This window comes from Triplophysa dalaica, chromosome 24, assembly GCF_015846415.1.
Source record: "Triplophysa dalaica isolate WHDGS20190420 chromosome 24, ASM1584641v1, whole genome shotgun sequence".
Classification (NCBI taxonomy): Eukaryota; Metazoa; Chordata; class Actinopteri; order Cypriniformes; family Nemacheilidae; genus Triplophysa; species Triplophysa dalaica.
The window spans coordinates 15,031,591-15,058,202 of NC_079565.1; the positions used below are offsets into that span (position 1 = coordinate 15,031,591).

The 26,612-nt window shown below is 46.4% G+C and overlaps 1 protein-coding gene across 1 annotated transcript; it reads left to right on the forward strand.

Annotated features, from left to right (window-relative positions):
* The first annotated feature begins 14,075 nt into the window (after positions 1–14,075).
* On the forward strand, positions 14,076–17,675 carry LOC130414719 (putative nuclease HARBI1). The gene is made up of 3 exons (XM_056740718.1): positions 14,076–14,508; positions 14,578–14,693; positions 17,355–17,675. Exons 1-3 carry the CDS (start codon positions 14,076–14,078, stop codon positions 17,673–17,675), a joined length of 870 nt encoding a protein of 289 aa, XP_056596696.1.
* The last annotated feature ends 8,937 nt before the right edge of the window (positions 17,676–26,612 follow it).

Genomic DNA, 26,612 nt, shown 5'->3' on the forward strand with positions numbered 1-26,612 from the left:
TAAAGAGTCGTACAAAAACCTCCGTCAGTCAGACTGAACAGTGACTGCACTGATACACCTGACACATACTGCAGCTGCTGAGGGACGAGAGTTTCTTTAAATGAGAACAATTGTATTTTGTATTAAATTAGTTTTAAACCTTTAAATAGTTCTATTTTTACAAGCAAGTTACAAAACACAACACAACAGATAATCAAAAATACACTTTTTCAAACATTTCAGCATGTTTACAAACAGTAACTGGCTTGCAAAATGTTATCAAGATCAAACTTTTGATTTGTATCTCTTATTATCCTGTCTTATATATTTGTCTCATTTAATTCAACTGATCTTAATGTTGAATTAATGAATTATCTATTATGTTCATAGATCCTTAACTGGTCTGATTGTTCTCTGATATTTTGTAAATTACAGTTGTATGATCACCATCAACATGAGCATGTCACTCTTCTTCAACACATGGATGAATCTTCTAATGATATAACAGCAGGGCAACATCAAGCCTGGATTCTTCAAGCCAGTTTATTGTTTAAAATGTCTTTTGCCAGTTTGTTTGCTGTGTGAACAGTTTTACATTCATTCAGCACTGAGGATGATTTGACAACTTTAACTTGTATTGTTTGCTGCTGAATGAACTGAATGTTAATTGAAAGAAGATCTTACTGTTGTTTCGGTGATGAAACCAAATAATTTAATTACATTTTGTTTTTAAATAAATTATTATGTGGAATGAAAACATGAAATCGTGTTTTGAAAGAATGACAAGCGTGAAAGTGTTAAAAGTGTGATTTGTTATAATAATTTTGAATAATTTATAATTAATTTTAACTAAAGAGTTTGATGTTAAAGTTTATACTGCAAAAACACTAATTAACAAATCACAATTATAACAATGATATGTATAGTTCAAAGTCTCAAAATAAATCGCATTTCCTATGATCACCAATGTTAGAAGGGTTTTTATTTCACAGTTAAGTTTGGAAATTGAGTGACGTTTATGAATTGTTTTAAAAACACAAAATGAGTCAAAGTCATAAAGATTCAATATGATTTTATTTGATAAATTTTAATGAAACACAATCATCAGTAAATGAATAAAGCACACATGCACTGGTTTGTGGTGTTGTTTGTGAAAAGCAGAGCAGATGTGACAGCCGCAGTAGCATCCTGACCCTCAGCAAAGCACGCTGGGAAGAGAAACACATGTGAGACATGAGTGAGACTCAGATGAGAACAGAAGTCAGAGGAGAGAGAGAGAGAGAGAGAGTCTAGTGTGAACACTCATCATCTCTCCTGAATTCTCCAGTGACTGTATGACTGGGATCTTTGTGTTTGGCCTCACAGCTCACTGAGAGCACTGAGCTCCACTCCTGCTCAGAGAGAGTCAGACTGCTGCTCCAGCTGTACAGACCGTCCTTCTCCAGGAGCCCAACACTGCTGTCCTGAGATCTGCTGCTCCCGTCCACCTTCCACATCACACTCCAGTCTGAGGGGAAACCCTTGTTGAGCACACACATCAGTGTTGCTGTTTTCTTTGTGGAAATCTCTTCACTGGAGGGCGGCAGGACGCTCACTGTAGGACGAGTGAAGCCTGACAAACACACAATAGTCACAAACTCACAGAGAAAAACATACAACTTCACTCTCTACATGATAAACATAAAAGACCAGAATGATAAATAAGTTCACAATATAGTCTTATGTCATTTTTCTCTTCCGTTCATATTAATCTGAATGTTTGTATAGAATTGACAATTTTTACAACCACTTTACAATCAAAATTAAACTAATGTTATATCAATGTAGATGAGAGAATCTGGATTCCCTTTCTGTCGGTCTCGACGTTGTATCGAGAACGACAGATGGGGTTCGTCCTTGAGAACCTATCAACTCTGACTACTATAGAAAAGGCCAATGAAATTTGGCGAATGAAATCTGGATGCCGGGCTCCGGCCCCGGATATCCGGTATAAAAGGAAGCCGGCGTGCATCATTCATCAACTTTTATTCTTCAGAGCCATCGACTCATGAGTTCAACTCCAGATATATATTATATCTCTCTTCAACTGCAACTACAACACACTGCCGGATCTACGACCTTCCAGCGGATCATCCCTCCTGCAGCGATCTTCCCCTGGGTGTCTCGGCGGTTCCAGTGGTGTCAGAGCTATTTCCACAGTCCTTTTCAGGACTAAATCCTCTACAGCGCGGCATGTCCCGCTGTTCTCTTGGGGCGGTTCCCTCATCGAGGAGGGGGATGGGCACGAGCGCTGTGTTAGGTGTCTGGGCGTCCAGCACGCCGAAGCAGCGTTAGTGGACACATCTTGCCCGCACTGCGGGCAGATGGTCATGCAAAAGTTGCGGTCACGGTTGGCTGTCTTCTTTCGGGAACCAGCCAACATTTCGTCTGCTACCCGGGCTGTGATATCTGTGGCTAAGGCCCGGATTTCCGACCCGGTTAGCAACGTCAGTGATCTGGGGATTCCTGCGGACGTAAACCCGCCAGCCAAGCGCTCACGGGCCGCCCGCACCCCAGCACGCTCTTTTGACCATTCCCCGTCCGGCGGTGGCACACCGTCCGGGTCCTCCTCTGCGCATTCGGAAACGGAGCGCAAAGCTGATGAGATGTCTATCGCAGCATCGGAGGGAGAGATGCCGACATCCGACTGTGAAGACCCGGGGGTAGAGCTCAGGAGGAAGCAGAAGTCGAGATGTCGGCCATGCTAACCCGGGCTGCCGCGAGCATTGGGCTGCAGTGTACGCCATTGCCCCTACCCCAATGCTCGCGGTTGGACACGTGGTTCCTGGGGTCGGATCGCGATGCCAAACCGCGCCCACCCCCGTTTCCATTTTTCCCGGAGGTGCATGAGGAGCTGTGTCGGACCTGGAGCGCCCCTCTCACGGCTCGCTCCTCGCAGACCAGCTCCGCCTCCCTCACCTCCCTCGATGGTGGGGCAGCCAGTGGCTATGTCAAAGTCCCCCAGGTGGAGCGTGCCATCGCGGTGCACCTATGCCCGCAGACGGCTGCCACCTGGAGGACCCGACCTCTTCTCCCGTCCAAAGCCTGTAAGACTTCTGCTTCCCTTATAGCGAAGGCTTACAGTGCTGCGGGCCAGGCTGCCTCCTCTCTCCACGCCATGGCCATCCTGCAGGTCCACCAGGCGAAGGCGTTGAGAGAGCTCCATGAGGGTAGGGCCGACCCGGGTGTCATGCAGGAACTCTGCGCCGCCACTGACCTCGCTCTAAGGGCGACTAAAGTGATGGCGCGGGCCCTGGGTCGGACGATGTCCACTCTGGTGGTCCAGGAGAGACACCTCTGGCAGAACCTTGCGAGTATGAGTGACGCCGACAAAGTACGCTTTCTCGACGCACCCATCTCGCAGGGTGGGCTGTTCGGTGACACCGTCGAGAGCTTCGCTCAGCAGTTCTCGGCGGTGAAGGAGCAGACGGAGGCGATAAGCCACATTCTTCCGTGCCGTGAATCGACGGCCCCCCGGCCCTCGACTTCCCGCGCAGCGCCTGCTCCCCGACAGCCCAGGGCCTCTTCGAACCCGACACCGGTTAAGGTGCACCCCCAGGCTGCACCCCGGAAGAGGACTCCAAAGGCAAGGCCCCCTCCTCGCCAGCAACCTTCTAGGAAGCGGCCCTGACGAGAAGACGCCGGGGAAAACAACATCTGGCCCGACCGTCACAGTACCATCTCTGACAGGTCGGTATGGGACGAATCCTGCCTCGTTTCCAAAGCCGGGCCCTTATCAGGGCCTGGCGCCCACTTGCTCACAAAGAGAGTTGATTCCCCCGCGCGTTCAATCCAGCCGTTCGCACACTCCCCTGGACTGTGCTCGGCGAACCGACCTCACACCCTGGCGAGGTGTGAGGCCGCATACATACGACAGCTGTCACCACTCTCGTCCCGACAGTGCGTGCCGTTGTCCCGCCAGGCAGGCAAAAAGGCGGAGCCAACCATCCCTCCGGGGAATCTCCGGCGACACCCGGTTGGCTCCACCCGCCTACGAACCACCCTCCGTGGGAATGATGAAACAGGCCGTCCCCTTGGTCCCCCTGTCACAGTCCCTGGGAGCTTGGCTGAAGTTGCCCACACTGTCTCGGTGGCTAATGCGGACGGTCCGTCTCGGCTACTCGATCCAGTTCGCCAGAGCCCCTCCCAAGTTTCGGGGCATCATCTCCCCCTCTCTCAGAGGCAGAGACGCTTCCGTGCTTCGGGCAGAGGTCTCCACCCTCCTGGCGAAACAGGCAATCGAGCCCGTCCCAAAAGCCGAGATGTTCAGCGGGTTCTACAGCCCGGTCTTCATCGTTCCGAAGAAAGACGGAGGGTTGCGCCCCATTCTGGACTTACGTACCCTGAACAGGCACCTCCACAAGCTGCCTTTCAAGATGCTAACCCAGAGGCGCATCCTGACATCTATCAGGTGTCAGGATTGGTTCGTGGCAATCGACCTGAAGGACGCTTACTTTCATGTCTCGATTCTTCCTCGACACCGGCCGTTCCTACGGTTCGCTTTCGAGGGTCGGGCATATCAGTACAGAGTCTCCCCTTCGGTCTGTCCCTGTCACCACGAGTCTTCACGAAGATCGTGGAGGCCGCCCTCTCTCCTCTCCGGGAGAAGGGTGTGCGAATACTCAACTATCTCGACGACTGGCTTATCTTGGCACACTCGCAAGATCTGTTGTGTACTCAGAGGGACATGGTGCTCCAGCACCTAGATCAATTGGTTCTTTAAGTCAACCGAGAAAAGAGCAAGCTCTCCCCCGCGCAGAGTATCCTCTTTCTCGGTATGGAACTCAACTCTGTCACCATGATGGCGCAGCTGTCCGCAGCGCACGCCCAGTCAGTGTTGGACTGCCTGGATCTTTTCAAGCAGTCAGCGGTCCCCCTGAAACACTTTCAGAGGCTCCTGGGACACATGGCATCTTCCGCGGCTATAACATCCCTCGGATTGATGCACATGAGACCGCTTCAACACTGGCTACAGAGTCGAGTTCCGAGGACGGCGTGGCACACCGGCAGCAGGTGTATGGTGGTAACTCCTGTTTGCCGACGCACCCTAACCCCTTGGTCTTCCATGACCTTTCTCCGAGCGGGAGTTCCCCTCGGACTAGCTACGAGGCACGTCGTGGTGACAACGGAAGCTTCGCTGCAAGGGTGGGGTGCAGTGTGCAACGGGCACGCAGTAGCGGGGCGCTGTACGGGCCCCCGGCTGCGCTGGCACATCAATTGCCTAGAGTTGTGGACTGTACTGCTTGCACTGAGAAGGCTCCGGCCTCTAGTGCAGGGTCAGCACGTACTGGTTCGCCTGGACAGTACCACGGCCATAGCGTACATCAATCGCCAGGGTGGCGTGCGCTCTCGACATCTTTCACAACTTGCCCGACGCCTCCTCCTGTGGAGTCAGCAGGTGATCCGTTCCCTGCGGGCCACCTACATCCCAGGCGTATTGAACGAGACAGCCGACACGCTCTCTCGCCAGTACACACCCTGCAGAGAGTGGCGACTCCACCCTCGTGCTGTCCAGCTTATTTGGGTGCGGTTCGGTCAGGCACAGATAGACCTCTTTGCCTCCCGCGACACCACCCATTGTCCGCTTTGGTACGCCCTGACCGAGGCCCCCCTCGGCATGGATGCCCTGGCGCACAGCTGGCCACGAGACAAGCGGAAGTACGCCTTACCCCCAGTGAGCCTCCTTGCACAGACTCTGTGCAAGGTCAGGGAAGAGGAGCAACAGGTGTTACTGGTTGCACCCTACTGGCCCAACCGCACTTGGTTCTCGGAGCTGATGCTCTTGACAACAACTCCCCCCTGGCCCATTCCCCTGACAGAGGACCTGCTTTCTCAGGGGATGGGCACGTTCTGGCATCCCAGACCAGACCTCTGGAACCTCCATGTCTGGTCTCTGGACGGGACGAGGAGATCCTGAGTAGGTTACACCCCGCTGAAACCATCATACAGGCCAGGGCGCCATCCACTAGGCGGTTATACGCCTATAAATGGCGCCTCTTCTCATCCTGGTTTCTCTCCCAAGGAGAGGACCCACAGAGATGCTCGGTCGGGATCGTGCTGTCCTTTCTACAACAGAGGCTGGAGACCAACATCTCCCCTTCCACACTGAAAGTGTATGTCGCCGCAATTGCCTCGCATCACGACTCAGTGGACGGAAGGTCTCTAGGGCAGCACGACCTGGTCACTAGGTTTCTAAGGGGCGCGAGAAGACGCAACCCGCCTCGTCTCCGCTCCATACCCTCTTGGGACCTTAACGTGGTCCTGAGGGGCCTATCCGAGCCCCCCTTTGAGTCCCTGGAAGCTTCCGATCTTCCTCACCTCTCGAGTAAGACGGTTCTTCTTATGGCGCTCGCATCCTTCAAGAGGATAGGGGATCTCCATGCATACTCTGTGTCCCCGGACTGCCTTCATTTCGGCCCTGGCTACTCTCACGTTCGCCTGAGACCCAGGCCCGGATTCGTGCCCAAGGTTCCCACTACTCCCTTTCGGGACCAAGTGGTGAACTTGCAGGGGAGGAAGACCCAACCCGGTCCGTGTTGTGTCCAGTACGCGCACTGCGCCTCTTCTTAGACCGCACGCAGAGCTTCCGCAGATCTGATCAGCTCTTTGTCTGTTTCGGAGGACAGCAGAAGGGGAAGGCTGTCTCTAAACAGAGATTAGCGCACTGGGTCGTGGATGTAGTCACTACGGCATACCGATCACAGAGTCTGCCATGTCCATTGGCGGTCACGGCTCACTCCACTCGGGGTATAGCCACCTCATGGGCACTGGCCAGAGGCGCGTCTCTGGCAGACATTTGTAGAGCTGCGGGTTGGGCTACGTCCACCACCTTCGCAAGGTTTTACAACCTTCGTGTAAACCCGGTATCAGCCCACGTCCTACGTGGCGACATGTAGGATTGGCATCCGGGAGGGCGTATGCCTGCGAAAGCACCTTCCCACCCTCACTGAGGTTGGGTCAGTGTGCTATCTACCTCCTTTTCTTCTTACCCATTCCCATGGCTAAGAAAATTGGTACCTCACCAGCCTTCCTTCTTACCCAGACCTGGTTAAGAACAGGCATTCCTTCCATCACTAAGCTAGCACCCCCTGGGGGTTGGCTGAGCAGAGCAGCCTTCCCCCTTAGGTCGGGACATATCATGACCTATCTCACATAGTTCTAACCGGACCTGTGCTATCAGACGCAGTAACACCCTCACCGAGGGCTGTTCCGTCTGCCATACCCTCATGACACTGGTTCCCACACTTGGTAACCCATGAGCTTCCCCAGGTGGACCTCCACCTCGAGGTTAACTACCAGTCCGCACGTTCCATGCGTTCTCCTCCTAGGACGAGACCATACTTCTCCCACCGTATTCCTCCCCACGGGCAGGAGGTGGCCTCTGCAGCGCTTCTCTGATTATGAGTTGCGCTTTCCCGGTGTAAACCGTCCGGACGGCCTCTCGCTTGTAGAGAGCTAAGGCCCCGTCCGTGATAGGTTACCGGTCAGGGCTGTTCCCATCTTTCTCCGGAAAGCTCTGGAACCCCCCGACCACCACACTGGAAGGTTACAAGTTTCACGTAAGCTTCGAGTGACACGCCCAGGCTTGTTACCGTCGCTTCGCTGAGATTGTGACACGATACAGCGTTTGTGTCGTTTTCCATAGTTAACCCCATCTGTCGTTCTCGACACAACGTCGAGAGACCGGCAGAAAGGGAACGTCTTGGTTACATCTGTAACCTCAGTTCCCTGATGGGGAACTGTTGTGTCCCTTATGCCACAAACCTGTATCGTTTCTGTTGCAGTTGTGAGAGGCTCTCAGGCTCTTCAGAACAAGAGGTGATGAATGATGCACGCCGGCTTCATTTTATACCGGATATCCGGGGGCGGAGCCCGGCATGCAAATTTCATTCGCCAAATTTCATTGGCCTTTTCTTTAGTAGTCAGAGTTGATAGGTTCTCAAGGACGAACCCCATCTGTCGTTCTCGACAGAACGTCTCGTTCCCTCCATCAGGGAACTGAGGTTACAGACGTAACCAAGACGTTTCGTCATGTCCTCCACAAATACTGCATATGTGTTTATTCCAATATTCATCATATGTATTCATTCCTTTATCTTTTTATTAATTTCTATTCATAATATTGGCTCCTTACTTTCCTGTTGTTTAACCTCGGTGAAAGTTGTATCATGTCTTATACTGTCTTATGTTGATATAAGTATCTGTTGTTCTCCATATCAAGGTTCCTAATGATGACTATTGACAATTGTTTTGTTATTGTTATATTAAATATGTAATCATATCTGATTGTTCAGGAGGAAAGACTAAACAGAAAGTCTGGTGATTTTCCACTGTTTTGGTGGTTTTATATGACGCCTCCTGATGCAAACTTATAAGTATTAGTCCTTAAATAATAAACTTTGTCTCCAGGCCTGAAACTCTGTGTGTTCCGTCGACTAGACTCTTCAGCCGTATAATATTGTTTAGACAAGGGGACATAAGAAGTTTACATTCTTACAGTTGGGGGCTCGTCTGAGGGGAGACTCTTCTCTCATTGAACCAAAGAGAACAAAGACCTGTGGGGCGCACTGACAATCGGTCACAGACCTACATTAAAAGGGGTAAGTGTTTTTCTATACAGTTCTTTATGACTTACAGAAATCTAACGCTTACCCTGTAGGATTCTTGTGTGTTTAAATTCATGTTAGTGGGAGTTGATTCTCCCATTGTTGTACCATTGAGGCTGGCGACAGTAATTAATAAAATAATTATTAACGAATATGAATAGGTTTCAATTCATGTTAGTGGGATTCGACTTCCCATTGTTGTACCATTGAGGCTGGCGACAGTAATTAATAAAATAATTATTAACGAATATGAATAGGTTTCAATTCATGTTAGTGGGATTCGACTTCCCATTGTTGTACCAGTGAGGCTGGCGACAGTAATTTATAATATAATTATTAACGCACGAATATGAATGGTTAATGCAGTCTTGATCACACTGTAATTTGGGATCGAAGTGTTAGCTTTGAGGAGGCTTTGTTACTAAAAAAAAAAAAAAATCTGCTTTTATTCTGAAAGATAACAAATCAGCTAAGCACGATGCATTGACACATCCGGAAGCTCCTTTTAAACATTTACAAATTGATTTTACGCACATGCCGCCAATAGGTAACTTAAAATATCTATTGGTAATTATTGATCGATTCTCAAAGTGGCCTGAAGCATTTCCATGCGCAAAGGAAGATGTTAAAACAGTGGTAAAAATCTTAACGAAGGAGATTGTGCCAAGGTGGGGCGTACCGGCCGGAGTGGAATCGGACAACGGGACAAGTTTTACGTCAAAGGTAACACAGCTCTTATTGTCTATTGATTGGCATTTTAATATTCCATATCATCCGCAAAGTGCAGCAGTCGTGGAGAGATGTAATCGAACACTGAAAACACGACTAACAAAAGCTGTACTCGATACGGGAATAAAGTGGGTTGATTTATTGCCCGCAGTCTTGGCAGAAATAAGAATGACCCCATCTTCCACGACCAAATTTTCACCGTTCGAGGTACTAATGGGTAGACCTTTCCCGACCCCGTGGGTCAAAGGGCGGTCTGGTATTTCTTGTTTAGGTGATCTTCAGGTGATCCAGGAAGACTACGTGACCTCCCTAGTCGAAAAGTTAAATTCGATATGTGCTGATGTTTCTTTGTGCCTTCCTCTTCCCTCAGAAAACCCTACTCATAAGTTTGTTCCAGGACAAAAAGTTTTTGTGAGGAGTCTGAAGCCAACAAAGGTTGGAGAACCAAAGTACCATGGACCAGCAACTGTGATTGCCGTCACACGGACAGGAGTTCGGACAGACTACCAGCCACAGTGGATACACGCTTCCAGACTGAAGTTGTGTTCTTCAGGAGAGCAGGCAAGCTCCAATTTAACATAGAATCTCAACAGGGGATTCACCTGAATACATCTCAGGGTAGAGAAAGCACTGACTAAGCTGAGGACAGAACTACCTTTTGTGAGGTAGGGGCCACCCAAAGCAAGAAGATAGGAGGCCCATTGTGCCAACAGTGCTGACTCCGTAGCTTCCCCTGAGGTGCATTGAGGGCCAAATTGAATCATTGAAATTATCCTAAGCAATTTCCTATGGAATTCTTAGATATCAATTCTTACACTGCGTGCACACTAGCAGAAGCCCTTATTGTGTTCGGCCCAGATCTTCTTAATGCAGTAAAAACGACCATAGGAGTTGCCCCTGACCCAACTAGAGTAGTGCTGCAACGTCCAATACCAGGTAGCCTAATTCTGTATGCTTTCAGGCTAGAAGAGGGGGAATTAGTTGTAAGCAAGAGAGATTGCCCATAGGATATTGAATTTTTCATGGGTTCTTATCTCGACCAAGAAACTAAAAAAGTAAGAGTTGCAAAATCTAAATGTGGTGGTAATTACGCATGTGCCTTAGCCTTATTGCAGAGAGGAGTCTTAGCAGATGAGGTTAGAGGAGATTGTTGGGTATGTATACAGCTCCACTCGATGTGGAGAACGCAAGAGCTTACAGCAGACATGCTAGTAAATGATGAGGGTGACTGCAATATGCCAAAACAAATGTCTTTAATTGTACAAATGACTCTGAATATTCGAGAAGGAAGACCACCAACATCCATAATGCGAGACTATAACTGTTCGTATACAGGAGAACCTTTTCAAGGTCCTGCATTTTATGTAAATGCTCGTCCCGCAGAATTATGTGTGTGTTCCAAATCAGGCAGACATATAGTAGGAATGTCCGATTGTAGAAATGAAATTACTTTGTCTCAATCAAATAACGGACATCATAATTGCACCATACAATATCTCAATAAAACTACTGAGGGATTTGAATGTCCATTTTCACACTTAGATAGTTCACCAGGAATGGTGTGGGTTTGTGATGAAACTGCATATTACCATTTAGATGCAGGGGAATGGAAAGGTTGTTGTTATGCTGCTATTTTGTCCACAGGAACTAGCATAATGGAAAAGACAAATCTGGCCACATCTTTGAATAGACAAAAAAGGGAAATAAAACTGCCAAATTATTATGCAGGCCATAAGATTAGTGATCCATGGACTACTCCTTGGGAAAACGTGGGATGGTCCCTAGCAGGTTTGTTTACAGGAACCGGTACTACTGTTGCTCTGAACAAAATTAATGGTCTGGCATGGCAAGTTCTTTCTCTGGAAAATGACACAGCACAAGCTTTAAACTTAATCTCTAACGAATTAAAGAAAATGAGAGTTGCCGTCGTGCAACATAGACTTGCTTTGGATATATTAACAGCAGATAAAGGAGGAGTGTGCAAAATGCTAGGAGTATCTTGTTGTTTTTCAATTCCAGATTATGCAGACAATGTCACCGACGTTGTGAAGCACATGAGAGAATCAGTTCGTGAACCCACACCGGTAGATGCAACATGGTTTCAATGGTTGGACAGCCTATCTGGGGGATGGGGATATTGGATAACCGGTACAGTAATTCCAGCTGTGATGACCATCTTAGCCTTGTTATTATTTTTGCCATGCATGTTGCAGTGTGTGGTCGGATGTGTTAAAAGATCTGTTACTTCCTTTACAACCAAAGGAACCGATCGAATGATGTTAGCAAAAAGAACGACTGACGTCAACCAGGCTATGCTGGTTAGACGCACATCTAAAGGTTATCGTTCGAAAGATCAGAATCAAACTTGGGGATCCATATTTGATCATAACAGCGATACGGACGAGGATGATAATGATGATAACACATGAGTTAGAACCAGAACCAATACCGGTGATAGAAGAACAATTACACACTCACCGCTCCGCTGAAACATCACAATTACAATTCAAATATTTAATTCACATCTCCAAAAACAGAGTTGTACTGTAATTATGAAACGGTTACATTTTTAATTGAAATGCACTGCAGATATGAGTGAAATTGTGTAAAGTAACTCCATCACGCTGTATAAAGCTATGATAAATTATTATTAAAGCCTTACATTATTATTTAACGTTACAACGCTCAGTACGGTTTAATCTTAGCCGTTGTACTCTGCTTCTTATGTTGTCCACCGTTTTTTTTGTGTGTTTCTCCTGCTTTTATTAATGTAAAGCTGCTTTGACAGAATGAAACAATTGTGAAAAGTGCTATATAAATAAAATTTACTTGAATAAATAGATGAGCTATAATAATAATCACTTTAATTTATATAGCACATTTCAAAGGACCCAAGGTCAGTTGCTCACTGCACTGCAAAAATGTCTTTCTTACTTAGTATTTTAGTCTTGTTTTCGGTTAAAAAAAAAAAAATCTAAAAAAATCTTAAATATTTTCTTGAGCAAAATTACCTAGGAAAATAATCTAAAAAATCTGCCAGTGAAACAAGAGAACTTTTCTAAAATTAAGTGTTTATGGAAAAAGTAAACTTATTTCGAGAGAATTTTTCTTATTATATTGACAGATTTTTTATTTTTTTGCTTGTTTTAAGCACACATTTACTTAAAGTTTATATTTTTTGTCTAAACTATACTTATTTTGCTAGGTCATTTAGCAAATCAAGAAAATACATCTTTATTTAAGATTTTTTTTTGATATTTTTACTGAAAACAAGACAAAAATACCAAGTCATTTTTTACAGTGTGACTCCATTAAATGTTCTTGTGATAAAGTTTGTGTGTGTGTGTGCGTGCGATGTAGATTAAACATGAACGGGCCAAAACGGACATGGCAGCAGGTCAAAATCAAATACAAGAACATTCTGCACAATGGTATGGTCCCTGACTAATATTTAACAAAGCACAAGCATATATTGTACCCAGAAGGTGCCTGCTCACACATTGTCTGTACTGTTTTAGCAGTGAAAAAGAATACCCACAGACAAGGCACGGGTGGTGGGTCACCAAAGGCTGACCTTACCCCAGCAGAGGACATGGCCTTGGAGCTAAATAAAGGCAGGCCCGTCTTAGAGGGGATCCCTGGGGGGAAAGAGACGAGCATAGGTTCCTCCCAAGATGCCACCCGCTTCATTCAAGGTATGTCCTTCCATCTCTACATGGGATACAACCACATTCATATTGAATCAATTTGGATTGTCTGACTTTGGTTTACCTATTGCCTTGCAGTGTCTGGCAGCACTGTGTTCCTGTTAGAGCCACCAGCACAAGCACCAGACGATGCTGATCCAGTGAGTACTCCATCAAAGGCATACTGTAGGCCTGGCATGTCTTGTCTACTAGCTTCAATATGAATCCGATTAAATGTGATAGGGTGAAAGCCCCAGTGCAGCAGCAAAAGCACATGATTGAGATGATGATGAGGAGGAGACCATCTCTCTGGATTCCAGAAGGCATGAGGTATCATGTTAAGACTGTGAAAGTACTATTTACTCTACAATGGTGAGGAGTCCTCATCAAAATCAAAAAATCTAATTTCTTTTACAGGACCCAGATGCTATACAGTGGGAAAACCAGCCTGGCAACATAGTGCGTATTAATAAAAGGACACCACATCCTGCCAAATTCCAGCTGCGCTAATTGTATTGTGTTCACAGAGCCCACAAGCTATCAGAAAGTTGTATGGCAACCACATCCGGCGCCAAATAGAACTGGCAGACATAGACATTCAGTACAAGAAGAAACAGATGGAAAATCTTGCACTGGAGTCCGAAGTAAAAAAGAGGACAATTAGGAAACTGGACCTTGAAATAAAAAAACTTGAGAGGGAGGTGAGACATGCCTTCAATGTACACTGTATGCTAACTGTGACACAAATGTATTCATCATTATTTTTCTTTCCTCCCCCAGCTCCAAGAAGATGACACAGCTCAAAATAAAAATTAGGTATATTCTCGTAAAGTCAAGTGAGCCATGACATATGAGCTCTTATTGTGAGCACACAGGACGGTGGCATCTTTCTAAGGTTTCTTTTATTTTCCCAGCAATCAGTACAACCAAGTCATCGTTATAAGGCTCCGGCCGCTTTTGCCCACCCCCCCAGCACCAGGTGTGGCCACTAGCCTATATGAAGGCCCAAAATTGTGTGTTCCTTTCTGGTCTGACAATGGTATGCCCATTCTTGCGAGATGTGGTGGATGAAGAAGCACTTGTGCTGAGGAGAGCCTTCAGGCGAGAAAGGGTCTTCAGGAACCGGTTGGACCCCCTGGCCTTTCCTGATGACCATCTATATGAAAGATACAGGTTTTCTGCAGATGGCATCAGGTATCTATGCAGACTACTGGGTCCCAGGATTAAGCACCGCACTGCACGGAGCCATGCACTGAGTGTGGAGCAAATGGTTTGTGTGGCCTTGCGCTTTTTTGCTAGTGGAGCCTTCCTGTACTCCGTGGGGGATACAGAACAGCTGAACAAGGCCACAATTTGCCGCACAATAAGGAGTGTGTGTCTGGCTATCAAAGCATTAGCAGATGTCTTCATCTCCTTCCCTGGCCACAGAAGACTCTGTGACATCAAAGAGGAGTTCTATAGGATTGCAGGTAAGAGGATCTACAAATTACAGGACAACTGTTAACACATAGTAGGATACTCATTACTTTGTGTGACAGGTTTCCCCAATGTCATTGGTGCAGTGGACTGCACACACATAAGGATAAAAGCCCCCTCAGGTGCCCATGAGGCCGATTTTGTGAATAGGAAATCCTTTCACAGCATTAATGTTCAGGTGAACATAACTTTTTGATATTGTCCATTGACGAACACTCTGCATTGCCAGTGATGTGTATTGATTGGTGTAATATTCCTCATCTAATGATTTCAGATGGTCTGCAAAGCCAAAATGGCCTGGCTCAGTCCATGACTCCAGAATCTTTCGGGCCTCTGAAATCTTTCACAAGGTAAGACACACAACCCCTATTTATAACCATCATGGTTATGTCAAGAATATCACTGTGTTTATGAGGTAGTAATGATGAGATTTTGTGTTGACAGGTGAATTCTCTGGTGTGTTGCTGGGAGACAGGGGGTATGGCTGCCAGCCTTTTCTCCTGACACCTTTCACAGACCCCCAGGAAGCAGGCCTACAATCATGCCCATGCCAGGACCAGGGCCAGAGTTGAAATGACCTTTGGCCTCCTGAAGGCACGCTTTCACTGCCTTCACAAATTAAGGGTCAGCCCTGTTAGGGCATGTGATATTACTTTGGCTTGTGCTGTCCTCCACAATGTGGCCTGCCTGAGGAAGGAGAGGGCCCCCAGAGTGCCACCAGCCATGGACTGGGACAATCCGGCAATCTTCCCTGATGACGACAGTGGTCGGCTGCTGAGGGACCAATATGTGTTGAATTATTTTAGTTAGTATGTGTGCTTTCAATTTTGGAATTTGTTTTTTTTTGGGTTCGTTTTTTTTACGAATTTGGCCTCTTATGATGTTTGTGCGGTATACTGTGTGTAATACAAGGCTGCAGGGAGGCTACTGCATCCATTCATTTGTCTGTTCAGTTGATGTGTATGGATTTGTCCTGCATTTATTTTAGTGTGCAGACATGCAGGGTCTGTTATATACAGACCTTTGAATGTGTATGTATCATTTTGTATAATATGCTTTGATTCTGTGCTTTCCATCTTGTAGAGTCACTGTGACTTCAGTTTCGAAAGGAGCTGATGGTTTACCTGCTTTGTTTTGTCCTTATTCAATAAAGGAACATAATGTTACACATTGTGTTTTTATATTCATATGGAATGTGTATTTGTTTATATGACCGAGTACTAGGGCCACACTGAGGAAAAAGGATAAAGTCATACATTTATGAGGCTGGTTCTTTCTGCAGAAAAGCTACATATTCTTTTTACAGTTTTGATACTTATGAGAATGTGATACTTAATATTCTGGCACATCAGCATGTCTTTCTTTATGAAACCATACTGAAGTACAATTTCACGAAATGCCCCACATCTGTCATTTTAACAACTGTCCTCCTTTAAAACAACTTCTTTTTTTTTCCCTCTGTGGCCCTAATATTCTATCATTTTATATATAGCCTTATAGTCTATGGGAAATTGTAAATTATCTAATGATAGCAACATCTAAAAATCATTATTTATCCAAAATGATTGAAATTAATGATCACAAGCGTTTAAATAATGACAGTGGGTCTAGTTATGTGATAACAATGTATAGTGAGCAGTGAAATAACTATTGGTTTCCATTTGTGGTGACTGCTGACTGACATTAGGGATGAGATTAAATAGATCCTGGAATTTAGCCTGGTCTGGAGCAGGCTAGCTCCACAGAATAAATCTCCATGGTAATTTATACCATAACATATCCTCCTGCCCCCTATCCAGCTTTAGTGCAACCGGATTACGGATCAATTGAGCCAGGATCACCAAGATATCCTGGCTTAATCCCTTATCCTAGTTTTGTGCAACAGGCCCCAGATATAATTATGTTTATGTGTTCGTTTTTATTGAGGGTGATTGGTGTTATGTTTTTATTACAAATCAGTCCGATCGATCTTTTACCTCAAAGAGCAACTTGCAAACCAGAAAACCACATAAAAATACGCAAATGCAACTATCCTTTATTAAAGATTTTGTATTAACCTTTTGATTAACCTTTTGTACTACTCTATATATATTTGTTCTTTAAAGGGACACAGGACGGCTTGTAAGACCGTTGGTCTGAAAGTGGCCATTGTGAGAATCTGGATTTTGTCCTTTCCTCCACAAATACTGCATCTGTGTTTATTCCAATATTCATCATATGTATTCTTATTATTCACTTCTATTCATAATATTTGCTCCTTACTATCTTGTTGTTTAACCTCGATGAAAGTTGTATTATGTCTTATGCTGTCTTATGTTGATATACGCATCTGTTGTTCTCCATATCAAGGTTCCTAATGATGCCTATGGACGATTGTTCTGTTATTGTAATATTTAATATGTAATCATATCTGATTGTTCAGGAGGAAAGACTAAACAGAAAGTCTGGTGATTTTCCACTGTTTTGGTGGTTTATATGACGCCTCCTGATGCAAACTTATAAGTATTAGTCCTAAAATAATAAACTTTGGACTCTGATTGAACAAGCACTTGTGTCTGTGTCAAACTTTGTCTCCAGGCCTGAAACTCTGTGTGTTCCGTCGACTAGACTCTTCAACCGTATAATATTGTTAAGACAAGGGGACAAAAGAAGTTTACATTCTTTCATATTCTTTAGTAAAAGAAGACGGGGAATTATGTGTCGTGACGTGCTTTTTAAGTGCCAAATAGTTACAGTATACTGTTACAGCAGCTTTTTGATGTGTCTTTGACACGTTTTGACAAGAGTTACCTAGCTAACGCCATTAGCTGGTGCATGTATATGTTATGTCAATTTTCAGACAATAAAGAGAAAGTCCACAGACATCTCTTCTTATTTTAAGAAGAAAAGTACAGAAGGAGGAGTGAAAGAGATGGCTAGGGAGCAACAGAGGCTTAGTAATAGTGATGAGAAGGAGGATGGAGGAGAGGAACAGACAGAGCAGCATGACAAAGCTACAAAGCCAGTATTAGGGACAGAACACAATGAGGAGGAAAAACAGACAGCAGCAGCCCAGGGACAGTCAGCACCATTGGTCACAGAAGTGTTGCAGGACACGGCAAAAGCAGGTGTTAGACATGTTCCTGGACCAACAGGTGAAGTTACGATCACGTGGCCCTAATAATGAAATTGATGGCTAGCCTAGATAGTAACATCATCTGGAGAAATGTATGTTTTGTTCAGTGTGTTTCCATTAAATTACAAATCATGACATAATCACTTAAAGCTTTTTGATTCTTGTTTATGGTAACACTTTAGAATACTGTATCTTACTTACTGCATAACTAATAAGGAATTATTGAAGAACTAGTTATTTATTAACACTTAAGTCACTAACTACTAAAGAAGATGTGTTAACTAATCAGTATGTAATATAATTTTATAATACAAAAACAACAAAATTGAATTTCCCCAATGGCATTTATGCTGAGGAAAACAAACACACAGAGTACTGTATATAAAATATAAAAACTTATATGAGGTTAGATTTGTATGACTGTTCATTAGCAGTTGCTTAGTTATTTTTCTTGAACCTTAATGAGTTGATAATTAGTAGTAGTTCTTCAGTAGTTATGGCAGAATTAATTATTTATTGATTAACTAACTGTTCCCTTTCTGTCTGTCTCTCGACGTTGTGTCGAGAACGACAGATGGGGTTCGCCCTTGAGAACCAATCAACTCTGACTACTATAGAAAAGGCCAATGAAATTTGGCAAATAAAATTTGCATGCCGGTCTCCGCCCCCGGATGTCCGGTATAAAAGGAAGCCGGCGTGCAGCATTCATTTACCTTTTGTTCTTCAGAGCCTTCGCTCATGACTACGAACAGAACATATTCAATGAATTCTTCTACATTGCCGGATCTACGACGTGTTGCAGCGGATCGTCCCTACCTGCAGCGACCTTTCCCTGGGCGTCTCGGGGGTTCAGGAGGTGTTAGAGATTTTTTCTAAAAAAGTAAATTTCAGGACTGACTGAGTAATCTCCAGCGTAGCATTTCCCGCTGTTCTCTTGGGTGCGGCACCCTCATCGAGGAGGGGGATGGACACGATCGCTGCGTTAGACGTCTGGGCGTCCAGCACACTGAAGCAGCGTTCATTTAAACATCTGTCCGCACTGCTCAGATTGTCATTCAGAAGTTGCGCTCACGGGTGGCTGTCTTCCTACGGGAACCAGCCACCATTTCGTCTGCTACCTGGGTAGTGACATCTGTGGCTATGGCCCTGATGACCACCCACGTAGCAGCGTTAGTGATATGGGGAACTCTGCGAACGTAAACCCGCCAGCCAATTGCTCACGGGCCGATCGCACCCCGATTCGCTCTTCTAAATGTTCCCCAACCGGCGGTGGCATACCGTCCGGATCCTCACGCACACACTCGGAAACAATGTGTGACATAGATGAGATGTCGCTCGCAGCTTCTGAGGGAGACCAGCATCCGACTCTGACGAATCCGAGCACCACCCCCAGTGGTCGAGTTCAGGAGGAAGCTGAAGTGATGTCATCCGTGCTAACCCGGGGATACGTGGTTCCTGGGGTCGGAGCGCGGTCCAAACCGCGCCCACCCCGGGTGCAATGTTTTTCCTGGAGGTGCATGAGGAGCTGTGTAAAACTTGGAACGCTCCACTCACGGACCGTTTTAGTGAAACCAGCTCAGGCTCCACTACTTCCCTCGATGGTGGGGCAGCCAAGGACTACGTCGAGATCCCCCGGGTGGAACGTCCGTTGACAGAGCTCCACGAGGGTAAGGCCGACCCGGGTATAATGCAGGATCTCTGTGGACAGCGCTCTTCGGGCAACCAAGGCGGCGGCACGGGCCCTGGGTCAGACGATGTCCACGGTAGTGGTCCAGGAGAGACATCCCCGGCTATACCTTGTGCAGAAGAGTGACACCAAGGAAGTCCGCTTTCTTGATGCACCCATCTCGCAGGGTGGGTTGTTGGTAACACCGTCGAGGACTGCGCTCAGCAGTTTTCGACGGTGAAGCAGACAGTGGCAATTAGCCAAATTTTTTCACGCCGCGACTCGGCCGCCTACAGGCCTTGGAGATCTTACGTGACGTCTTCTTCCCTGCAACCCTGGACCCCTCCGACATCGGCTCCGGTTCATGTGCCCCCAAAGGCGGCACCCGGAAGCAGAGGTCGAGGGGGAAACCTCCACCCCGTCAGCAACCTTCTCTCGAGAAGGGACACTGACGGGAAGACCCAAGGGAGAAAAACATCGGGCCCGAACCTTCACAGCCACGGCTCTGATCGGTCGGTACGGGACGACTCCTGCCTCGTCACCAAAGCCGGGCCCTTTTCAGGGCTTGGCGCCCACTTACTCGCAGAGTTTTCTGTTCTCCCCGGGTGTACTTGCAGCCTATCGCACACTCCACTGGACTGTGCACGGCGAACCGACCTCACACCCTGGCAAGGCGTGAGGTTGTACACATACGACAGCTGTCACCACTCTCAAACCGACAGTGCGTGCCATCGTCCTGCCAGGCAGGAAAAAAGGCGGAGCCAACCTTCCCTCCGGGGACCCCCGCTACATGGTTAGCTCCGCCAGCCGTCGAACCCCCCGTGGGAATGATGAAGCAGACCGTCCCCTTGGTCACCCTGTCACAGTCCCTGGGAGCTTGAGAGCTGCCCACACTGTCTTGCTGGCTAATGAGGGCGGTCCGTCTTGGTTACTCGATCCAGTTCGCCAGAGACTCTCCCAGGTTTCAGGGCATCATCTCTCCCTCTGTCAGAGGCAGGGACGCCTCCGTACTTCTGGCAAAACAGGCATCGAGTTCATCCATCAAAACCAAGATGTTCATTGTGTCACGACCCGCACTTCACCGTTCCCAAGAAAGACGGCGGGTTGCCCCCAAAGTTCTGCGTACACTGAACAGAGCACCTTCACAAGCTGCTGTTCAGGGTGCTCACACAGAGGTGCGTCCTGACATCTATCAGGTGTCAGGATTTGTTCGTGGCAATCGACCTGAAGGACGCTTACTTTCATGTCTTGATCCTCCTCGACACCGGCCGTTCCCACGGTTTGTGTGCGAGAGGCAGGCATATCAGTACAGAGTCCTCCCTTTTGGTCTGTCCCTGTCTCCACGGTCTTTACGAAGATCGTGGAAACCGCCCTTTCTCCCTGAGGGGAGGAAGGCGAGCAGGTACTAAACTATCTCACCGACTGGCCTATCTTGGCACACTTGTGAGATCTGTTATGTACACAAAGGGACCTGGTGCTCCGGCACCTAGATCGATTGGGACTCCAAGTCAACCAAGAGAGGGGCAAGCTCGCCCCAGTGCAGAGCATCCTCTTTCTCGGTATGGAACTCAACTCTGTCACCATGTCGGCGCACCTGTCCGCAGTATGCGCCCAACCAGTGTTGAACTGTCTGAAATGAACATTTTAGGCAAACAGCGGTCCCCCTAATATAATTAAGAGGCTCCTGGGACACATGGCGTCCTCGCGGGTTAATACCCCTCAGGTTGATGCACATGAGACCGCTCCAACACTGGTTTCAGAGTCGAGTTCCGAGGAGAGCGTGGCACACCGGCAGCAGGCGCATGGTGATGATGCCCTGCTTTCGACGCACCATAACCCCTAGTCTTCCATGACTTTTTCGACGGACTCTGGTCCCTCTGGGCAGGTTATGAGACAGGTCGTGGTGACGACTGACGTCTCCCTGCAGGAGTGTGGTGCAGTGTGTAACGGGCAGGCAGGCGGGGCGTTGGACGAAGCCCCGCCTGCTCTGGCATATCAATTGCCAAGAGTTGTCGGCTGTGCTACTTGCACTGAGCAGGCTACGGCCTCTCGTGCAAGACAAGCACGTACTGGTCCGAGGACAGCACTACAGCTGTAGCGTACACAGATCGTCAGGTTTACGTTCGCTCACAGCAGCTAACACAACTTGCTCGATGTCTCCTCCGGTGGAGTCAACAGGTGACCCGATCCCTGCGGGCCACACACACCCCGGCAAACTGAACTAGACAGCCGACGTGCTTTCTCGCCAGTTAGTGCCTTGTGGAGAGTGGCGACTCCACCCCCGCTCAGTGCAGCTCATTTGGAGGCTGTTCGGGTAGGCCCAGGTAAACCTGTTCGCCTCCCGTAACACCACCATTTACCCACTTAGTATTCCCTGCCCTCGGCATGGATATCCTGGCGCACAGCTGACCGCGGGATGGGCGGAAGCACACCTTCCCCCCCAGGAGCCTCCTTGTACAGACGCTGTGCAAGGTCAGGGAGCAGGAGCACCAAGTGTTATTGGTTACACCACACCGGTCTAACCGCACATGGCTTCAGAGCTGATGCTCTGGACAGCGACTCCCCCAGAACCATTCCCCTGACAGAGGACCTGCTCTATCGGGGGAGGGACACGTTCTGGCATCCCAGAACAGACCTCTGGAACACCCATGTCTGGTCTCTAGACTGGACGAGAAGATCCTGAGATGGCTACTCCCCCTCTATGGCAGAGAACATCACCCAGGCTAGGGCCCTAGACGGTTACACGCCTCTAGATGGCGCCTCTTCTCGTCCTGATGTCTCTCGCAATGAGAAAGACCCACTGAGGTGCTCGATCAGGATTGTGTTTTCCTTCTTACGAGACTGGAGACTAACATCTCCCCTCCACACTGAATGTGTATGTAGTCGCTATTGCCACTCATCACGACTCAGTCGGTGGAAAGTTTCAGGGCAACACGACCAGTTTCCAGGGAAAGACGACTTGGTCACCAGGTTCCTAAGGGGCACGAGAGGGGGCGGAATCCGCCTCATCTCCGCTCCATACCCTCTTTGGACCCTAAGTGGTCCTGGGGAGACTCAGTGCCCCCCAAGAGCCCCTCGGAGGTTCCGATCTTGGGATCTACGCCCAAACACCTTCGCAAGGGTAAACAACCTTCGCGTAAACGGTGTCAGCCCACGTCCTGCGTGGCGACATGTAGGACTGGCATCCGGGGGGGCGTATGCCTGCGAAAGCACCTTTCCACCCTCTAACAGGTTGGGTCAGTGTGCTATCTACCTTTTCTTCTTACCCAATCACATGGCTAAGAAACTGGTACCTCTCCAACCTCCCTTCTTACCCAGACACTGGTTAAGAATAGGCATTCCATCCATCACTAAGCAAGCACACCCTGGGGGGCTGGCTGGGCAGAGCAGCCTTCCCCCTTAGGCCGGGATACCATGTGAGCTATCACAGATAGCTCTAATCGGACCTAGTGCTACCGGTAGGGTGACCACCCGTCCCGCGTAGCGCGTGCGCGCACAGCGTTTAAACCCCAATTCATGCGTCCCGCAAATTGAGACCGTGTCACGCATAATCAATGCTTGCTCAAAAAAAAGTTGGTCGCTCTATATCCTCGAGCCCCAGGCAGCCAAACGAACATTACTTGACAGTTCAGCACGCTACTGTTGCCACACCCACCCCTCAGTTGAACTGCTGACTAGGTTGTTCCGTTGTTGTCATGACAGCGCACATGCACACACTGGGAAGTAACTTTTAGATGCGCACTCCAATTTGAAAAATGGAGAAAGAGTCTGAGCCAGGGGCGATTCTAGGTTTTCAATATAAGGGGGGCTCAGCCTCCAATGAGGATATATATATAGAGAGAAAGCACTCTAATCACCATATATTGTATACGTTACTAAAATAAATAATTAAGAAAGAATATGCAGAAAAACATTTATACAAGTTATTGTTATTCAAATGAATATCACATTAATCGGTCAATCTGCAACATTTATATTTTAAAGTGACAACAACAGCCACAATTCCATAAAATAAATATCAAAAATCAACTGCTGAATCATTATTTAGTAAGAATAACTTAATATGTTTCCCTGCCATTCATTCTGATTAGCACTAGCGCTGTCACTCTCTGCATGACTGCGTGTTCATCTATTACATCCACAATATGTTTTCAATTAATGATAAAAATACTGAAGCGTCTGAAAAACGATATAGAGCTTCTGTACACTTTTATTTCCTCTGAACTCAGAACAATGAATAACACTGCCGCACCGGGCTGGTCTACAGTAACTCTTATCTGCCCGTCCACTTTCCAGAGCTGTCAAAACTACCGTCGACTCTCTATAACTATAGCACATCATCATTAATGACACTTTCTGTGCGCTGCAATATCATCTTGATCGTGGAAGTATGCCGTCATTGGTGTTTAGTGCTTTCATTTTGCTTGAGGTAAAGTTAACAAATAGGTAACGAGGGGTGAACGCACATAAAACTTTTAAACAGTGTATGGGAAAGGGTCTTGTATCGCTTCCACATCATATTAAGATGCATTTATAACAAAGAATGGCAAAAATGCAGATGTCATGTTAATGAACACAATTCAATTCAATTCAAGTTTATTTATATAGCGCTTTTCACAATGTGTATTGTTTCAAAGCAGCTTTACAGGGGCAAACAGGAAAAGCAGAAAAGTTAAAACACAGCACAGTGCATGGTATTTATACAACGAGTAAGTTCATTCTAATAAATAACATCTAATTTCTAAATAAATAAATGAATGAATGCAGTCTCCCGGTGAGCAGGCCAACACTGCCCTGCTGTGGCGAGGAACCCAAACTCCAATGATTGATTAATGGAGAAAAAAACCTCGGGAGAAACCAGGCTCAACCGGGAGGGCCAGATCCCCTCTGACGTGTCATAGCTGCACTCAGACTGGTGACATGTGCTTTTAGTTTAGCATTTAATACCAAATATTGTAACTTCAGCATTAATAAGACAAATAGTCCGTCTTTGCTCTTGGTTGGGGATGTAGTGGTCTGAGCTGGGATGGTCTGATGGTCATATTTCTCTTGGCAGCTGGTGGAATTGCCTTAGATGGAGCTGGGATGGTCAGTCAGTCTGCAGCTGTATCTGGTGTAATCTCAAATTGGGGATGGGCATCTGTCGGTCGTCTGGACATGGTGGAACTTCTTCCTACCTCGGGATGGGCATCTGTCGGTCGTCTGGATGGGCATCCCGAGGCAGAGGCGGAAAGAGAATAAAGAGAATAATTAGCGTAGCTGCTGTTCATTAACTATGCATTAAGTGAAAGCTTGGCTGAAAAGATGTGTCTTTAATCTAGATTTAAATTGGGAGAGTGTGTCTGACCCTCGAATAGTATCAGGAAGGCTATTCCAGAGTTTAGGTGCTACGTATGAGAAAGCTCGTCCACCTTTGGTGGATTTTGTTATTCTAGGTATTGTCAAAAGTCCTAAGTTTTGAGATCTCAGCGAGCGTGATGGGTTGTAACGTGATAAAAGCTCGGTTAAGTAAGTAGGTGCTAAACCGTTCAGGGCTTTGTAAGTAATTAAAATAATTTTAAAATCAATGCGATACTTAATGGGTAGCCAGTGAAGCGATGATAAAACTGGGGTTATGTGATCGTATTTTCTTGACCTAGTAAGAACTCTGGCAGCTGCATTCTGAACTAACTGTAGTTTGTTTATCGATGATACAGGACAACCACTAAGTAGAGCATTACAATAGTCAATCCGTGAGGTCACAAATGCATGAATAAGCTTTTCTGCGTCTGCAACACATAAACTATTTCGTAATTTGGCAACATTTCTAAGGTGGAAGAAGGCTGTTTTTGTGATATTGGTGGAAGAAGGCTGTTTTTGTGATATTTGAGATGTGATTTTTAAATGACAGGTTGCCGTCTAATATAACGCCTAGGTCTTTAACTGTATTTGTTGGAGTAACAGTGCAGCTTTCAATTTGCAGGCTGTAATCGGAGATATTCGGTTTACTTAATTTTGGTGCTATAAGTAATATTTCTGTTTTGCTAGAGTTTAAAAGGAGGAAATTACTAGTCATCCAATGTTTTATGTCCTCGATGCACTCTGCCAGTTTGGATAGCTTAAAGGAATCATCTGGTCTTGATGAGATATATAGCTGAGTATCATCTGCATAACAGTGGAAGCTAATTCCATGTTTTCTAATAATGTTGCCGAGGGGCAGCATGTATATGGAGAAAAGCAAGGGTCCTAAAACCGATCCCTGTGGTAATCCATAATTGACTTGCGTAAGATTTGACGATTTCCCATTTAAATGGACGTATTGATATCGGTCTGTTAAGTAAGATCTGAACCATTGCAGTGCCTGTCCCTGAATACCGATATAATGGTGTAAACGATCTAGTAGTATTTTATGGTCTACAGTATCGAAAGCAGCACTAAGGTCAAGAAGGACTAAGAGTGAGATGTTTCCTTTATCTGAAGCAATAAGAAGGTCATTTGTAATTCTAACGAGCGCAGTTTCAGTGCTGTGATGCGGTCTAAAGCCAGACTGAAACTTTTCGTGCATGTCATTATTTTGTAGGAAGGTACACAGTTGAGTTGACACTACTTTTTCTAGTATTTTAGACAAGTACGGGAGATTTGAAATCGGTCTATAGCTTCCAAGTTCATTTGGGTCTAAATTTGGTTTTTTGATAAGAGGCTTAATTACAGCCAGTTTAAAGGGTCCTGGGACATGTCCTAGATTAATAGACGAGTTGATTATGTTACAAATGGGCTCAATTACAGCAGGTAGTAACTCTTTTAATAAAGTAGTCGGAATGGGGTCTAATAAGCATGTCGTCGGTTTGGATGTTGCAATAATTTTAATTAAATCTTCCTGATTTATAGGAGAAAAACACTCTAGCTTTTCTTTTTGGGTGACGGTTGAAACTAATTCTTCCGACAAACTTGGAGGTTTGGTTTTAGCTATGTTGTCTCGTATTATTTCGATTTTCTCTGTAAAAAATTTCATGAATTCATTGCTACCAAGGTGCGGCGGAATACCCAGGTCAGGTGGAGTCTGTTTGTTTGTTAATTTAGCAATTGTACTAAATAAAAACCTTGGATTGTTTTTGTTATTTTCTATGAGGTTACGGAAGTGCTCGGCTTTTGCTGCTTTTAGTGCCTTTTTGTAACAGCTTGCACTCTCTTTCCATGCAATTTTAAAGACCTCTAATTGGGTTTGTTTCCATTTTCGCTCCAGTTTACGCGTTTCTCTTTTTAGGGCGCGAGTGGTGTTATCATACCATGGTGCTATGTTCTTTTCATTTATCCTTTTTGACTTCATAGGTGCGACC

Excerpts from the sequence above, each read along its gene's own strand:
- LOC130414719 (XM_056740718.1), top strand. The coding sequence starts at position 14,076 with ATGGTATGCCCATTCTTGCGAGATGTGGTGGATGAAGAAGCACTTGTG. Across the intron at positions 14,509-14,577 it reads GGAGTTCTATAGGATTGCAG|GTTTCCCCAATGTCATTGGT; the intron begins GTAAGAGGATCT and ends TTTGTGTGACAG. Across the intron at positions 14,694-17,354 it reads TTCACAGCATTAATGTTCAG|ACAATAAAGAGAAAGTCCAC; the intron begins GTGAACATAACT and ends GTCAATTTTCAG.